Raw genomic sequence first — 19339 nt, 5'->3', positions numbered from 1 at the left:
GCGATCGCGCGCGGCAAAAACAAACGGCGGCGTTGCGACTTCATCTCGGCGCCAGCCCAGCCCAGCCGCGGCCGCACGCACCGCCGGTCCCAGCGGCGGAGCCACCCAGAGCGCCATTGTGGACCCCTTCTCTTTCATCCCGCCTGCGTCCAATCCGCTGTCCTCCCATTCACAGTATGCACCGGCAGAGATTGCTCAATCGCTCTTCCTTAATGCCGCTTTGAATGCCGGTCATAGAAGCAGCTCCCATTTCTAGCAACTTTGCTCTCGAAAACAACGGATCGCCTTCTCACCATACTGAATACCACGGCTAGGTCATCATTTCTGCAATGGGTGGAACTACTTTACAGCAGCTATCTGTTCGACATCTAAAAACGTACTCTGCTAATCACCAGCGGCGCACTGTAAATCATTCCATTTCTTCCAGAATGAAATTTTCACTCTTTAACGGAGTGTGCGCTGGTATGAAATTTCCTGTCATATTAAAACTGTGTGCCGGACCGAGACTCTCCTAGGAGGAGACGAGGTAGTGGCAGAAGTGAAGCTGTGAGGGCGGGGCGTGAGTCGTGCTTGGGTAGCTCAGATGGTAGACACTTGCTCCCTAAAGGCAAAGGTCCCAAGTTCGAGTCTCGGTCCGACATACAGTTTTCATCTGCCAGGAAGTTTCAGATCAGCGCACACTCCGCTGCAGAGTGAAAATTTTAGCCTGGAAACATCCCCCAGGGTGTGGCTAAGCCATGTCTCCGCAATATCCTTTCTTTCAGGAGTGCTAGTTCTGCAAGGTTCGCAGGAGAGCTTCTGTAAAGTTTGGAAGGTAGGAGACGAGGTACTGGCAGAAGTAAAGCTGTGAGGGCGGGGCGTGAGTCGTGCTTGGGTAGCTCAAATGGTAGAGTACTTACCCGCGAAAGGCAAAGGACCCGAATTCGAGTCTCGATCCGGCACACAGTTTTAATCTGCCTGGAAGTTTCATTCCCTTTCTTGTTCCATCCGCCAATGAAACAAGGGTAAAACGACTGTCTATATGCTTTCGTACGAGCTCCCATTTCTCTCTTCTTACCGATCCGTGTAAGACATGTTGAAGACAGCAGGATCGTTCTAGAGTCTGTTGCCAGTGTTGGTTCTCTAAACCTTTTCTATATTCTCCCCTCCAGGTACTCCCATTTAAGTTGTAGCATTTCTGTAATACTCGCGCATTGGTCCTCTCATTCTCCTTGCTGCATAGGTCTTCAACCATCAGGTTGGTTTCCAGCAGTTCGCCGTGCATTTCTATCTTAGGTCTTCCTTTTTGAGAGGGGTATATAGCATCTGGCACCCTCCATGATTTGGTTGGTGTATTCTAGTCTCGGTCTACCTTCCACTGTCCCTTCAGTGGTACTGTCGATGATACCGGCATGTCTCAGAAGATGGCTGGGTGTTCGATTACCTTCAGCAGACGAGGCTTCTCTTCCTCCACTCTGCAGAGCATGTCTTCGTTTCATATCTTGTATAACCCGGAAATCGTCAGTATTCTGCTGTACCGTGTGGAAGGCCACAGGGAGCACGTCCGTATCTCACCACTGACTTCTAATATCAGCCGCACGCAGTTGACGTCAACAAGTTTAAGTGCCTGAACATAACGTTGTTACAACGTCGAAACTAGTTGCCAAACTAAAATCGACACCTTAAATACACCTGGAGGAATTTCTTCATTTTTAATATAAACTGCTCTGTATGGTCGTAGCCTGCCGAAGTGACCGTGCGGTTCTAGGCGCTGCAGTCTGGAACCGTGAGACCGCTACGGTTGCAGGTTCGAATCCTGCCTCGGTCATGGATGTGTCTGATGTCCTTAGGTTAGTTACGTTTAACTAGTTCTAAGTTCTAGGGGTCTAATGACCTCAGGAGTTGAGTCCCATAGTGCTCAGAGCCATTTGAACCATTTTTTTTTGTATGGTCGTATCCTGGTTATTGGTCCTCGATGTTGTATAGTGTCTAACGCCTTTCAGAAATAAGACATGCAAGGGATTATCAAGCGGACAAGATTTACAAAAAGTTACAAAATATTTCGAAACTAGAATGTCGGTCGAAATGTTGTGTTAGGTTAGTTTCCTCTAGATAGGAGAGAACATATGTTCAGTGACGGGCAAATGCCCCACGTACTTTTAGTCTCCTTGTTTTTTTCTGTTCTTTAATATTACACAAAGTAATTACTGGTGACACAGCTCATCGATCGTGCAGGCGCCACATGAAATCCAGCTGATTGATATCTCTTTCTGTCGCTTCGCAAATTTCACCCGCTGTCATGACTGGTTTCGCTGTTGCCCAAGTGGACAATTACTGTACACCCGTTGTGACAATGTTCACTGAACGTCTTACAAAGCGCAAACTCACTGACGTTCATGGTTAACAAGAGGTAAGCGATAAATTCAGAATAACATTAGTTCTATAGTCGGTACTGTGAACAAACGTGCAGTATGTGGTCCGAAGACGGAGAGAGAGAGAGAGAGAGAGAGAGAGAGGGAGAGAGAGAGAGAGAGAGAGAGAGAGAGAGAGAGAGAGAGACGCAAATTAGATACCGTTATTCTTTAGGTATGAAAGTATTTTTATGCTTTTAATTTCGATGTAACTTCCCTCGGTTTAATTACTGATCTTTATTAAGGTGGCTGTGACCTCTAGATGTGTTAATTACGCGGAGAATTGCACCATGACCGCAAGAATACCTCACCTGGAAGGTAGTTGGCGGTTAGGACCAGCTAGGTTATGGCAACGTAACAGCTCTGTTGAATTCCCTTGGAACTTGCTTATAAAAGTGACGTAGTACTGTGGAAACTTTGATTTGTGGTGTGGGTAGTGAATTTTGCAAACCTCGATCGGACCTTTACATAGGACCCAGCAGGGCTACTCAGCCACAATCCTATTAGCCCTCTGAAAGATGAAATGGAAATGAAATGTCGTGTGCTGATGGCCTCCCGGCGGTTAGACCTGATCACCTGGTGCATGTCTTTTGAAGTGACACCATTTCGGCGGATTGCGCGTTGATGATGATGTTGTTGATGAGGATGAGATGATGATGTTGTTGATGAGGATGAGATGATGATGTTGTTGATGAGGATGAGATGATGATGAGGAGGATGAAATGATGATGAGGAGGATGAAATGATGAAGAGGAGGATGAAATGATGAGGAGGTGGATGAAATGATGATGAGGAGGATGAAATGATGATGAGGAGGATGAAATGATGATGATGAGGAGGATGAAATGATGATGATGAGGAGGATGAAATGATGATGATGAGGAGGATGAAATGATGATGATGAGGAGGATGAAATGATGATGATGAGGAGGATGAAATGATGATGATGAGGAGGATGAAATGATGATGATGAGGAGGATGAAATGATGATGATGATGATGATGACAGAAACACCCAGTCTGTGAGCGGAGAAAATCTCCAAATCAGCCGGGAATCAAACCCGGGTGGACTGAAACATGGAACGTCCGCATCGTGTAATCCATGTACACCAAAGTGGACTTCGGGTCAGACAGTGTTGAAGAAATCCATATACTTAGGGATCCTACATTTACAAGAGTGGTAAGAACGTGTAAAATTGCGATATGTATTCAATATTCGTTATTTTCATTATCGAAAGATGAACTGTCGATCCGCATTCTACAGCTGCCGCGACAACGTATCTGCCGCATCGTCAGGTTTCACTGTAGCTCCTCTTTGCACGTAGTTCTGTCTGTCATCTGTACCCGATAGTGCCTTTATAAACGTCGGTAAGTTACTTCATAGATTTGTATTTTTTTTACGCTAGGAACATAATTAGCATTAGTTCTGACTTAAGTCAAAATTGTTTTTAAATGAAATGAACACCCTTAGCTGCTTACAGGCGTTGACATACATCAACGGGGACAGATGAAAATGTGCGCCCCGACCGGGACTCGAACCCGGGATCTCCTGCTTACATGGCAGATGCTCTATCCATCTTTTTTTCATTTGGTCCGCTTTAGTTCGTTTAATCTGCTCGGGGGCGGACGCCGTAAGACATCCATTTAAGTTCGTTGTTGATCTGTTAACTCAGTTTTTTTTTATTACAGAGGGCACATTACCCTCTGACCAAACACGTTGAGCTACCGTGTCGGCTATCTGAGCCACCGAGGACACAGAGGATAGCACGACTGCAGGGACTCATCTCTGACACGCCTCCCGCGAAACCCACATTCTCGCCGTATTGTCCCGCACTACATTCGTGGTGCCCCCGCCCATTACTCGCGGCGCGTTGCCGATTCCCGTAAGAGTTCGGGCACTGTTTGTGCATCCGCACAAAAGAGGAAGATGGTAAAGTGGCTGGTGAGCCTTAACTATGCCTTCTTAGTATATACGTTGAGAATGTCGGTTTCGCGGGAGGCGTGCCAGCCGGCACGGTAGCTCAGCGTGTTCGGTCAGAGGGTTAGCTGCCCTCTGTAATAAACAAACTGAGTTCACCGATCAACAACGAACTAAAACGGATGTCTTATACGGTCCGCCCCGAGCAGATGTAACGAACGAAAGCGAACAAAATGAGATTTTTAAAAAAATGGATTGAGCGTCTGCCATGTAAGCAGGAGATCCCGGGTTCGAGTCCCAGTCGGGGCACACATTTTCATCTGTCCTCGTTGATGTATGTCAACGCCTGTAAGCAGCAAAGGGTGTTCATTTCATTGTAATTTCATTCTAACGAGCTGCATGGTCACAGATATCCGAAAGAACAGATACCACCTTAGTATATATAAAATTATTTTTGCTTAAGAAAATATAAATCGTTGGTGTACGACAGACATGCTGTCGACTGCTTCCCTATATTATAATTCTAGTACAGCCCTTCTTACTCATCACCATATCCATGATTAAACTTGATCAATCACTGTAACACTGTACAGCTTGATTGACACCTGTAGTTAGCGCAGAGTACAACGTTTTAGTTACTACAAACAATGAAGCTATTCGTAGGTTCCTTTTGTTAGAGCAACTTGGTGGGCGGGTTAGATGTATCACCACAGTATACACACACTGTGATATTACTGTAGTTACCTCGGATCTTCATCCTTAGCATGAAGCTGCCAGTGAAGTGTACTATGTTGTATGAAATTGTTAAGAAGTTGACAGTTGCTTATATTAATGCTTCGCATTCGGTAAGAGTATAGTAAAATTGCTGTTGAAATGAAAGTTCTGTGTGCACATTCTCACGGTTCGCTTGTGCTTGTCTGTTGCAGGCGACGCGTACAATAGTCAAATGCGGCTACCTGTTCGTGGCGCCAGGATGGGACTTCTCCAACCCACTCAACCGCACCAAGGTGAGTTCTTGCCCCTGATCACACACGAACTTGTTACTCGTGTGTCCTGAATATGTATGAACTTGCTTGGCATTAAGTATCCGCTACTAAAATGGAAAGACATATTACTGGTAACTGCATGATTTTTTAAACGTAATGTCTTCGGTAGGTATCAGTAGAGTGCTACGGTTCGCCTACATTTTCCTTTATGGAACGCTTAGATAAGTCGTTTATCACGCAACACTAGCTAAATTTCACGCTTCTAATGTTCACAGCGAGACCACGTGGCGTTCACTGCTACTTTAACGTTTCACATCTTTACGAGCAAGTTCAGATACTCCAGGATTTATTATGGTTGTGCGTAAAATACATTTCCACGTCTTCTAAGACGTGGAGAGGTGTCGGCATGTGGCTGTGTGCCAACGTGATTAGCAGCCCACTGTTTGGATTTAGAACTCGTGTCCTCGGTCTGCGAGGCGGGACTTGTTAAGTAACCTGTTACCGCTGGTAACCGGCTGCTTAATGAGACTTTCCGTTACAGTCAGGCGGTGAATCGGGCAGATTCGCAGGAAGCATTGCTATTACAGGAAATGACAGTGATTGGTAGACTGAGAGATGGCAACTTTTGCTATGAAAGCTTCTCCCTTTGCTACATGGGTAGGTATAATGACCGCCGAAGACACTTACTAGCAGTTAACGCCAGGAAACTGTTAGACGAGAATAATAATTTGCAGACCACTTTCTGGTATCGGTACACAACAAGGAAAAGTGGACGGGAGCCTTACCTATTTCTAGCGTGGACAGAAAGCCTTAGTTCGTGAAACATGGACACACAATTTTTTTGCATGTTACTTATTGATTTTTTAGTTTTTTCGTCATCGATCTCTCGCCAGTTTGATGCTGCCCCCATCTTTTTCTATCTCGTGCATATAGTAGTCCTTGCCTATTCATATTTTTTTACGCTCTAGTGCTCTATCCAGAGTCAATTTAACAGAGACCATATCGATTGTTCCACTAATTAGTCTCTTCTTCCCGTAAGGATCTTCCATAAAGTTTTTTCATCCTCTACCCTGTTTAGATTTTAATTTTTGACATTCTTCAAAAACACCGCATTTTAAATCCTTACTATTTATCCTTATTTCCGACATTACGTCTCACTTTCGTTGCATGTTCTGGTCCAAACGTACTCTTACGAAACTTATTTCTCGGTTCTACCAATATTTGATACCAGTGGAGGTATTTCCAGAAAGAAAACTTTCTTTGGTCTGCAGATCTTTTTGATATCGTATTTCTCCCGCATTTCACTTATTTATTTACCTATTTGTTTGTTTATACATCGAGGAATCATTTTACAATATAGGATTTGCGACCATAATACAATGAAAATACACAACTCCAAAACACACACACACACACACACACACACACACACACACACACAGAATATATGTTTGAGGATAGGACAGGACAAGTTGGTGACCGTGGCGTTGCTGAAGGAACCATCCCGGCACTTGGTGAAATGATTTAGCAAAACCTAAATCAGGATGGCCTGGCAGAGCAAAATTCACCATCCCGAGTATGGTAAAGTCCAGTGCCTTAACAACTGCACTGCCGCATTGGGTTGGTCCTTACTCTACAGGATTCTCTTGGTCATCAACAATTTTCGCCAAATATCGTACAGTTAAACTGTGGTTTCGTACAGCGCTGCTGCCCTCGCAAAGGGTGCACGCTGGTGACTAAAAGAGCGCGAACATATATGTCTGCATGTGCTCCCTTCATTCTGTTGGGAAAACTGAGTCAGTGTCGCACTTCATATGTGAGACGTTGACCTGAGTAGAATGTAAAAGACGTTGCTGCAATGCTCTGCAGATGTTGGGCACTTTTTCGCAAAATCATGACATTGATTGCAAAAGCATTACATTGAGATTATATATTGTAATGCGATAAAGTGGTGTAGTTGTTACCTTTATATTTTAATCCCTGCTCTGAAGAGCCTGTGTAACTTTTAATAGTATAGTATGCATTACGTCTGAAGTATCTGTTACTTGCCTCTTTTAATTGTTGCATTTTAGTGACCTTTTTCATCTCCTGCAATTTATATACAAATACATTCGTTGATAGAAAATGCTGTTAGAGTTTTTTGTTGGTTTTTCCGTGATGAATGGATGTCCAATTTGGCTCTTGTTCAAAGATTATGTGTAGCACTATTAGCGAGTTACTTACTAATGCCTTGCGTGATGTGTATATATTCCCTGATGTAGATGTATTCGCTTGGTGCTGCGAGGATAACCATATTTTGTCGGAAACTGACTTGTTGAGAACGGTAGTTGTAATACTACATGGTCCATAATTTTAACAAGATTTATTTGAATCAAACTCGGAAACAATAATAATTGGAATATCATAGACATTTAGATAGTTTCACTAGTGTAGTGAACATAAATAATACTCTAGACACCGGTTTGGTTGTTCTGCTGAAATAAGATTGCTCGTAAGAGGCATTGCCAAATTGTCATGGTCGGAAAGATCAATGAGGACTACACAATGTTTATACGTGTTTCGAGTTTCGTTTTCATTGGTTTCTCTATGCACTTACGAATAGATTCCTTAACCCTTAGCCTGCAGTTGTGGCCGAGCGGTTCTAGGCGCTTCAGTATTGAACCGTGCTGCTGCTACGGTCGCAGGTTCGAATTCTGCCTCGGGCATGGATGTGTGTGATGTCCTTAGGTTAGTCAGGTTTAATAGTTCTACGTTCTAGAGGACTGATGACCTCAGATGTTAAGTCCCATAGTGCTTAGAGCCATTTTTGAACAGCACTCTAGACGTGGTTTTCCAACAGGATAACGCTCGCCTACGTACTACTGTTGTAACCCAACATGCTCTACGGAGCGCCGACATGTTACCTTGGCCTGTTTTATACTCAGATCCGTCTCCAATCCACTCCAACGTCATCCACAAACAGCATTAACCGTCCCTGTATTGACCCACCATCCGCAAACGGCGTGGAGCTCCATCCTACAAACTGACATCCGGTACCCGTATAACAACGAATGCACGTTTGCATGCTTGCATTCAACGTTCTTTCGGTTACAACGGTTATTAACCTACCAGCGTTTCACATTTACAATGGCTCATCTCGCGCTTACATTAACCTGTGATCTTGCAGTGTTTGTCACTTTAATATGTGAGCTAGACAAATGTGTTCCCATAATTTCATTACTCTACCTTGTTTTTTGGTGTGTTGATTTTTCCGTTAATGTATATTTGAAAGCCAAGAAGGATGAAAAGTGAGTTTCCACCGGTAGATTAATAATTACTCACTAACCTTGGAAGAATTACTGGCTACGAAGCAGATCATAAGCTTGCGCTAGAAGGGAAGTGAGTCATTCGGTGTGGTGGTCGTGAAGTTGGCGACGCCAGGAAACCGTGTCAGGACACGGAGTTGAGCTCTTTACGACTGCCGGCTAGGTGAGGGCGCGCGGTAAGTGCAGCCACCTGCACACCTCGTGATGAGAAAGGCGCAAGGGGCTGTTGTAAATTCTGTGCCAATCAGTGCGCTGTGCTTAACGTTCCGTCGCACCGCCGAAGCGTGCCTCTATATATTACAAGAACGGTCATTCAAACAGATCGATGTTTTTCTAAACTAGATTAGAAGTGCACGGCGCTGTTGTCCGTTAAATAGGTTAGTGGGTACATTTTCTCTTGGCTAGTACGAAGCCGATTCCGCTGAAATGCTGAAGTCCCCAACGGAGGCTAGTTTGGTACCACTCGATCCGGAGACAGTCGGTTCGAATACCGACAGTGGAACTTTCAAAGGGCCTTGCAAACTTGAACGTTACAGAAACGCTATAATTGGGAGCGGGAAATGACCACAGAAAATTTTTTACATTCTTTTCCTGATTCTGTTTGGCTGAAAGGGCTAAATTTTTATAACAGTTTCACGAAGGAGTTCGGAGCTCGTGAATCCGAGGAGTCGTCCGGTAGCCCTCGTGAGTGTACCCACTGGGGTGGAGCTGGCGTTTTCGTAGTGAACTTCGTAGTGCAGTTTGGAAGACTGGTAGAAATGCCCTTCCGGGCGCGGGCGTGGACTTCTACTTCGGCAATTTCCTGTTTCACTCAGTGATGAGGAAATAGATTCCAGAACCCAGCGTGGAGGTACCATACGGCTGGTCGGTGGTTTTCTGTGAACGAGACGGACTTGTGCAGGGTAATTGAAAGAAATAAAATTTGAGTTCTGTGGTTTTGTGAGACTCTCCGTTTACATTGAACTCTCTTGCTGTTTCGTTGTGTGGAGATTGTCGACTATTTTGAGGCGGTGTACAAGCTGTTAGCGGTGAACATATTCGAATCCAGTGGTCGGATTTATGAATCTTTTGAATAGTAATTAGTGATTTTGGAGTAGCGATAAATTAACCGTTTTCCGCTGGCTAAAGCGAACCTGGTGACTATGTTTGACCTGATTTTACATGTTAAACTCTTCCGGACACTAAGTCCAGTAATAGCGTCGGGCGTGTGATTACTGAGTGCGGCTAAGACTAGAGCTTTGTGCGATGTCACGGGAGCTCCGACGCATGAACGACAGGAATGTTCCAAAGTGGATTAAGAACACTTACTTGCTCGACCGATTCACAAGTTGGGGGGAAGTTGTATTAACAGACGACGGAAAAAACGTACCAACGGAGAGCGGCACATTTCGCCACGGGATCGTTTATTCGGCCAGAAAGATCAACCAAATCCTTTGGCTGATGCTGCAATATAGGTGTTCCGGCGCGGAGGAAACTACACTTGAAAATCCGAGACCATACGTTCAAAGATGAGACGGGCACCGTTTTACCCCGTCCCACATACGTCTCTCGAAATGACCAGGACAAGAAAACCGGTAGAAAAATAGAGCTCATACGGAGATTCATCAACTGTTGATCTTCTCATACATCGTTTGTGAATGGAATAGAGAAAGGGAGTGTAGTGGTAGAAGCACCCTCTGTTCTGTCGCGCACCGCAAGGTGGGTGCAGAGTATAGATGTAGCTGGGTGGTAGAACGGGCTTGGAACACTTGGGTGGAATCACACTTGTGGGGAACAGACATTGCTGTGTAGCCTGGGGCTCTTGCTGCAATAAGAGACTGTTCACAGGCAGCACGCAGCCACTCTAGAATCTGTTTCCTGTGCAGCAATGTAGCACAGCGTACTGTAGTCCATGATACGTGTTTAATGTGTATCGAAAGGTTGATGAAGCTGCGACGAGTCACTGTTTTACGATAATTTATCTTGCCTTTACCAGATCTAGGCTGGTTTGTCCATTATCAGACGGCGGTTACATTTGTACATCTTAAAGGAAATCAGTTTTGCATAAACTGATGCTTGCAGTTTGAAGCAACGATGTTACTAAGGCTAACAGAAAAATAAATTAATATAAAAAGTGACTGGTGGCAGTTCTTTTTTCAGACTTTCGTTTTATCAAGAGTCAAGGAGTTCTAGCACCCAACATCCATCAAATAATCTTTTATTTGTTAAAATAAGATTTATTTATGTGAGGGAGAATTACTGGATATAGTTGCATGTCATTTGCCTATGTTGCTGCTGCTACGATCTTTGTGTCGTTTCCAGAGGTGCTTATCTCTTTTCGTTCCCCATTAAACTTATTTGCACTCGGAAAAAAGTCTCCACAGTCCAAGAGAGATGCTATGTTACTATTGGCGCACACATGTAAAATAGCGCCATACTGGACAAAAACAAAACGACGAACAAGTGAGAGGCGACGATAGCTCTGTATCTCTCGATGAGTGAGGAACCCGAGGTAAACGGTGTATGTAATCATAGCCGATAAAGAATACGCACATCAAACGTGTAGAATACGACGAAAAGATGGGTACATCCTTCTTCTGGAAAGCCAGGCGACGTCCAGTACCTGAAGTGTATTGGACTCTGCAGTCAACACGTTCCCGCTCCGCCCAAGTGTCGCACCGCATAGCTGTCGCAAAGAGGCACGTTACCGTCTTTTAAAATACGAAGTATGTTCAGTAAGTAAGGTAATACTTTATTTTGTTGGCCAATTTCGGTTGAAAAAGGCTGAATTTGTAGTCGGACATCGTGGAATATCTCGCTGCAATACCTCTTAGTTTCCTGAAGTGCCAATAGGTGACGGCTCTGTACACTGCCTTCAAAATGACGTTTAGTAGGGAGGTGCGTTCCAAGCATAGAGGTGTCTCGGACTTCCTTTTGGTGGAAATCCTGAGCATCGCAAATATTCATCTACGCAGACCAGGAAGAGAACAAAAGCGCGGTGAGTCGCTGGGCGAGGCACCTGTCATCATCATCGCAACAAGGTCGTGCAAACCTAACCGATCTCTTGTTTCAGCCGGCCGCACACAGCTGTGGCTCCCTCACGGACTTCAAGAAATTACTTCATCGTGCTCATCGTCACAGAAAATGCACACACTTCTCCTTCCCCATGACAATGCAAGACCTCACACAAATCTGCGCACCCTAGAGAAGCTCTCAAAACTTCATTGGACTGTTCTTCCTCATCCTCCGTACAGCCTTCCTTACTTGCATATGTGTGGGCCAACGAAGGACACATTCCTAAAGCCGTCGGCACACGGACCGTGCTGTCGAACGTTAACGTTGAGCGAGCCAGGTTCAACGTGCTGCTGAACGCTCAGGAACGATGCGACTTGTGCATACGGTACGTGGGCCCCAACGTGGCATACGCGATCCCAACGCACTCCAGCGGCAGTTGAGAGATGTTTCTAGTTCGTAAATCACACTGTTTACTGAACGGGCGCGCGTAAAATTCCCACGTTAGCTCTATTAAAACGCACGTTTCCTTCATCGTGCACGAAAAGGAAAGTACCATGTCCAATCAATAAGGACACAGACTTATAAAAGCTCCATTACAAACAGTGCGTACAAATTTGGAATTTTCTCCACATAAGATAAACATTATTTCATTATTCCCACATTTTTGTAAAACCCCAAGCTCAGTCTTACTTGATCACTGTTCCTACCCACTAGCAGAATCTTTGCAACATGTGAATTACGAAGCGTAAAAGAAGAAGTTGCCAAATATCTTTATACAAGTAGCGCAAGCTGTCCTTTAGAATAAAGCAAATAGAACAAAGTCACCCCTCAAAAAAAAGGTGAACTTGTATTTACGTAGCATCAAATATTATAGTCTATACCTATATTGAACTAGTAATAAAGTATCAGAACCTAATAAAAACGCGAATGTTAGGGGGAATAACATTGGTTGTGTCAGGACGCGAACCACCGCCCCCAACAAAAACTCATTGTTGGACAGTGACGCTATTCATTACGCTAAAGCAAAATCACGTCTTTTGTATCTAATCATAGTACACTCCTGGAAATTGAAATAAGAACACTGTGAATTCATTGTCCCACGAAGGGGAAACTTTATTGATACATTCCTGGGGTCAGATACATCACATGATCACACTGACAGAACCACAGGCACATAGACACAGGCAACAGAGCATGCACAATGTCGGCACTAGTACAGTGTATATCCACCTTTCGCACCAATGCGGGCTGCTATTCTCCCATGGAGACGATCGTAGAGATGCTGGATGTAGTCCTGTGGAACGGCTTGCCATGCCATTTCCACCTGGCGCCTCAGTTGGACCGGCGTTCGTGCTGGACGTGCAGACCGCGTGAGACGACGCTTCATCCAGTCCCAAACATGCTCAATGGGGGACAGATCCGGAGATCTTGCTGGCCAGGGTAGTTGACTTACACCTTCTAGAGGACGTTGGGTGGCACGGGATACATGCGGACGTGCATTGTCCTGTTGGAACAGCAAGTTCCCTTGCCGGTCTATGAATGGTAGAACGATGGGTTCGATGACGGTTTGGATGTACCGTGCACTATTCAGTGTCCCCTCGACGATCACCAGAGGTGTACGGCCAGTGTAGGAGATCGCTCCCCACACCATGATGCCGGGTGTTGGCCCTGTGTGCCTCGGTCGTATGCAGTCCTGATTGTGGCGCTCTCCTGCACGGTGCCAAACACGCATACGACCATCATTGGCACCAAGGCACAAGCGACTCTCATCGCTGAAGACGACACGTCTCCATTCGTCCCTCCATTCACTCCTGTCGCGACACCACTGGAGGCGGGCTGCACGATGTTGGGGCGTGAGCGGAAGACGGCCTAACGGTGTGCGGGACCGTAGCCCAGCTTCATGGCGACGGTTGCGAATGGTCCTCGCCGATACCCCAGGAGCAACAGTGTCCCTAATTTGCTGGGAAGTGGTGGTGCGGTCCCCTACGGCACTGCGTAGGATCCTACGGTCTTGGCGTGCATCCGTGCGTCGCTGCGGTCCGGTCCCAGGTCGACGGGCACGTGCACCTTCCGCCGACCACTAGCGACAACATCGATGTACTGTGGAGACCTCACGCCCCCACGTGTTGAGCAATTCGGCGGTACGTCCACCCGGCCTCCCGCATGCCCACTATACGCCCTCGCTCAAAGTCCGTCAACTGCACATACGGTTCACGTCCACGCTGTCGCGGCATGCTACCAGTGTTAAAGACTGCGATGGAGCTCCGTATGCCACGGCAAACTGGCTGACACTGACGGCGGCGGTGCACAAATGCTGCGCAGGTAGCGCCATTCGACGGCCAACACCGCGGTTCCTGGTGTGTCCGCTGTGCCGTGTGTGTGATCATTGCTTGTACAGCCCTCTCGCAGTGTCCGGAGCAAGTATGGTGGGTCTCACACACCGGTGTCAATGTGTTCTTTTTTCCATTTCCAGGAGTGTATCTTACCGATCGGTAAAAACCTTAATCGTAGATATGTTACTAACTGGAATTTAATTATAACAAATTGTACCAAGAACAATGCTTTTTGGGTGGATCTTCAGCTATGACGGCAGAAGCTCGGCACGCTCAACGTTCGGATGCACGGTCCGTGTGCCGACGGCTTAAGGGACCAAACTGTTGAGGTCATCGGTCCATAGACTTACACACTGCTTAAAGTAACTTATGTTAAGAACAACACCCATGCCCGAGGGAAGACTCGAAGCTCCGATGGGAGAGTCTGCGAAATCCGTGACACGCTGCCTCAAAAAGCACGGCCATTCCGCGCGGCGCGGACGACAGGGAGGTTACTGACGCAACAGTACGATGGCTCCGAGGTCGACCAGTAAAGTGGTATCATGTGGGCATGCAAGTCCGCCTAGAAAGGTGGCGTAAGGCCGTCGCATTGAACGGGGATTTAGTTGACAAACAGGATTTTGTTGCCAAAAGAGTGGGGAATGATGTGGTGCAATGAAATCCTGAGTAAACCAACCTTCTTTGAGCAAAGATGTCACATTACTTAGTGGAAGCCCCTCGTGGTTTTTGTTCGGATTTGGCCGTTCTAGCTAGGGTACTCGCCGTGTGAGAGCACCGACGAAGCAGTCCGTGCGACAGGGGAGTGGTCGCCGGTCGCGGGGTGTGTCGTCGCAGGTGCAGGCCTTGGGACGCGTGGTGCGGGCACGTGCAGACGCGGCGTAAGCACGGCCTGTCCGCGGAGGGTCATCTAGCAGGCCGACGACCCCGTGCCATCTGCGTCTGCTCTCAGCATTCGCGGTGTCACCCGATGTTATCTGCGCCGACCGCAGTGCGCCGCGCTTCCGCGTTGCAACATACCCACGGGCTGCCCCGCGGCCGCTATTAGCACTGCTACCGCCCGTACCACATACGCTCTTCCCCCGGGGCGTAACACTAGCAGAGAGGAGCCCGGCGCCGACACACGTTGCAGTACGTCCCCTTGCTCCCTGTTTTGCCAGGAGATACGTAACTACGTCTCACTGGTTGGTGCCTTCAATTCAGGCATTTGGCTCGGAGCTTACGACACACTTCGGTTTCGGGAAGAGTAAGGTAAAAAAACCCATTTGGCGCCGGCCGCGGTGGTCTCGCGGTTCTAGGCGCGCAGTCCGGAACCGCGCGACCGCTACGATCGCAGGTTCGAATCCTGCCTCCGGCACGGATGTGTGTGATGTCCTTAGGTTCGTTGGGTTTAAGTAGTTCTAAGTTCTAGGAGACCGATGACCTTAGATGTTAACTCCCATAGTCCTCAGAGCCCTTTTTTTTACCATAACAGTAAAAATATGTTGTTTATAACAAATGCTCAACATGACGGCCGTCATTCATGAACACCACCACTAGTCGAGGGACAGTGTTCCGAACAGCACTGTAGCCATGGTGAGAAACTGTCATCCGATGTTGTCTTGTTGCATCCCTAATGAAGACGGGCGATTGCGGTAGATTCGCGACTGTAGGTAACTCCACAACCAATAATCACACGGATTCACGTCTGGGGATCTGGAAGGAGAGGCATGACGAATGTGCCCGCTCGGCACCAAACGGTGTGAACGAGGGATCTTTCACCTGTGTTTCGGTATGAGATGGAGCGCCATCCTCTATAAAAGTCGTACCTCCCAGTCGGTGTTTATCAGCTAGGCTAGGGATGATGTGATTCTGTAAGATATCAGCGTACCTCTCACCCGTCACGCTGACAGTTTAAGAGCAGCACCCCGCAATTACTCTGAGAAAAAGGGCTCGATCATGATTTATCGGATAAATCAACACCATACCTTGACTTTCCGGTCATACAATGGGGTTTCCCGAAAGTTCTAGGGCGCTGCAGTCATGAACTGTGCGGCTGGTCCCAGCGGAGGTTCGAGTCCTCTCTCGGTCGTGTGTGTGTTTGTCCGTCGAATAATTTAGGTCAAGTAGTGTGTAAGCTTAGGGACTGATGACCTTACCACTTCAGTCCCATAAGATTTCACACACATTTGAACATTTTCTTTTGAAAGTTCTAGATTTTACATAACCAAAATTCTCCAGCTGTGTTTGTGTGCCAGTGTGTGAAATGGACTTAGTCGGTCTACAACGGTTTAGGTAACCAATTGTCATTTTCCCCCATTTTTTGAAGTGTCCACATCACAAATACTCTTCCCGTCACAAAATCGCTGGTTAACAGTTCATAATGACGCTGGGTTCAAATGGTTGAAATGGCTCTGAGCACTATGCGACTTAACTTCTGAGGTCATCAGTCGCCTAGAACTTACAACTACTTAAACCTAACCAACCTAAGGACATCACACACATCCATGCCCGAGGCTGGATTCGAAACTGCGACTGGAGCGGTCGCTCGGCTCCAGACTGTAGCGTCTAGAACCGCACGGTCACAATGACGCTGGGTTTTGTACTGATAGCACTGGAGGGTACGCCTTATTACTCTCCATACAGCAGGGCTTTGAATGAGGATGCGATGTGCGACTCAACGAGAGCTGACTTCACCATGCGGCGATGAACGCGCTGAAACAGTGGTCGCCAAACTTCCCTCCCCCCACCCCCAAGAGCTAATAATAACATTGTGTGGTAGCAACTATGGCCGCTTACATGCCGACCTTAGTAATAATTTGTAACCTACATTAACTAGTGTGAACTCCCAGTAAACTCGCTTTAGTTAATATGTAGCAACAACAACACTATCATCTGTGTTTATTAATTTTATTTAATTGCAACCGGTTTCGGGGATACAATAGACCATCTATAGAAAAGCACTCCGTCTTCAGGCCACAAGTAGCCCACCGGGACCATCCGACCGCCGTGTCATCCTTAGGTGAGAATGTGGATAGGAGGGGCGTCTGGTCAGCACACCGCTATCCCGGTCGTGACGATGGTTTTCTTTGACCGGAGCCGCTACTATTCGGTCGAGTAGCTCCTCAATTGGCATCACCCCGAAAAATGGCAACAGCGCATGACGGCCCGGATGGTCACCCATCCAAGTGCCGGCCACACCCGACAGCGCTTAACATTGGTGGTCTGACGGGAACCGGTGTATCGACTGCGGCAAGGCCGTTGCCAGACCATCTCTAGACCCTTCTGCAACACAGGGTGCAGTACTTGTATTTACATTCACTACTGCAAAAATTTGATAAACATTTCACATGCCAGCTTTCTTCTGCTCTCTGTATTGGATTACAACAGCCATATTTCAGGTTTCGTTGCCACGAATAAGTACCGCATTTGGAGATGAGCGCCATGCACACTGCTCACTGCGGGAGTTAAAATAGGCCCAAGATATCCCTGCCTGTCGTAAGAGGAGACTAAAAGAAGTCTCTCACTTTTCGGCCCTGTAAGTTCAGGTCCCATTCTATGGGTTGGTATGGGTGTGGGTTGAAAGGTACGCGGTTGTGGGAGGAATATGTTGAATTTAGCGGAGACAGAGATCGAGTAAGGTGGATATACGTTAGGACGGCGCTGGTAAGAAATTCATAGAAGAGGATTAGCAAACTAGAGTGTAAACACAAGGCGGAGCCTGTTAGCAGTTTTAGTAATTTTTGTCGGTTTATGGCGGTGTGCATTCCATGTTAGTTTTCTGTTGAGGGTTAATCCCGAGTACTTGACTGTTTCATCTACAGGGATGGGCTGTTGGCAGACGAAGAGCTGGAAATCTGGGCGACAGAAACGCCGGGTTGTGCGACAAAGAAGGCAGTTTGGCTTTTAAGTGGATTTGCTTGGAGTTAAGATATTACGTCACTCGAACAGGAGATTAAATTCGATTAAGACATCCTCTGTTTCGCAATTTTCACTGGTGGAACTACGGAAGTCAGCTGTCACCAGGATGGCACCACCGGCACACCCTTTAGTCTTCCTTTTCAGCCTGAGGATGACTCCCAAGTGCCCAACCTAAATACTGTGGAGTTTAGCAATCTCCCTTGAGAATTCTATTCGCCGGGAAAATGGTAAAATTTACAACACATAATAGGTGATACACAAGGTGTTTCTAGATTTCATAGACAGCTGAATTACGCACATAAAAGACCTTGTAGTTCGAACATATCTTGCTCATAGCCTGTAAAACGGAGGAAGCTGTGCTCCGTTCTGGAGATAAGAGAATTGTTTAGTCTAGGCAGCTATCCGTAAGTGCGATGGTGAAAGGGCGGGTATTTTGTCGCATTGTCTCAGTTAAGCACTTCACAAAAACGACAAGGGTTCTAAAGTTTAAAACATTTTCCATCCTGGCAAAGAAAGTATTATTTCATGGGATGTGTAACAGAAAATTGAGTGATAAATGTAGTACTTGCGCTAGACCTAAGACAGCCTTGGTTGACAGGAGAGACTCTGTGTCAAATGAGATGTTCACGATTGTGACTGCAGGTAGGTACTATTTCTTGTACTCAGTTGCGGCACGTGTCGTGTGATAAAAGAATCTAGAGATTTAAATTGTTGAAGGAAGTTGATGTCTCACTTCTGTACGAGCACAGATAGCGTCATGGTCTGAATTAATTTTACTTATAACGCTGTGTGGCATAAGCCAGACCGAGCGAGATGGTACAGCGTTCAGCACACTGGACTCGCATTCAGAAGGACGACGGTTCAAATCCGCCTTCGGCCGTCCTGATTCAGCTCTTCCGTGATTTTCCTAAATCGCTTCAGACAAAAGCCAGGATCGTTCATTTGAAAGGGCACGGCCGACTTTCTTCCCTAACGCGATGGGATCGATGACCTCGCTGTTTGGTTCCCTCCCCCTCAAATCAACCAACCAACCATAAGCTTGCACACGGCTAAAGTCGTCGCTATTCAACAGGAGTTGCATGTAGCGAAACATGTTACTCCGAGAGTATTTATTGATTTCTTTTTCTATTTTGTGCTGCTTGAGATTATGTGCTTAACAGAAAGTATATATGGTAATGTCAAGAAATATACAAGGTCTGTCCGTACGTAGGGCGGGATGATGTTTATCAGGTATAATATTTTCATCTTCTTAATGGTAACCGCAGATAACTCCTCACCACCTGTGCTCCTCGTTTGCTGTTGATGTCAGTCGAATAGCTGTAGCGTGGTCTACATAGAGCTTCAGTGTTGTCGGGTTTCAATTTTCAACGTCTGTACCAGATTCGCTGTTGCTATAGTTATTGTACGCCCTCGCGTTGACGAAATAGGACGTACTAATCTATGCCCACCGCACTGAAATCGTTCGCACATACTCAGCCTCATAAGCATGACAGAAGAGCAAGAAATTTTGTAGTCTG

At 46.4% G+C, this 19339-nt stretch overlaps 1 protein-coding gene across 3 annotated transcripts in view; it reads left to right on the top strand.

The window, feature by feature from the left end:
* The window catches only part of LOC126270867 (protein outspread), a 705494-nt gene that overhangs the window by 351818 nt on the left and 334337 nt on the right, over nt 1-19339 (top strand). For all 3 annotated transcript variants that reach the window (XM_049974105.1, XM_049974106.1, XM_049974107.1), the window contains exon 2: nt 5234-5314. In XM_049974105.1, coding sequence (XP_049830062.1) covers nt 5234-5314 — 81 coding nt within the window. The remainder of the gene's footprint in view (nt 1-5233; nt 5315-19339) is intronic.

The sequence above is a fragment of the Schistocerca gregaria genome, chromosome 1 (genome assembly GCF_023897955.1).
Source record: "Schistocerca gregaria isolate iqSchGreg1 chromosome 1, iqSchGreg1.2, whole genome shotgun sequence".
NCBI classification, from domain to species: domain Eukaryota; kingdom Metazoa; phylum Arthropoda; class Insecta; order Orthoptera; family Acrididae; genus Schistocerca; species Schistocerca gregaria.
The sequence above is the reverse complement of the archived record's forward strand: the minus strand, read 5'-3'. Positions and strand labels throughout refer to the sequence as shown.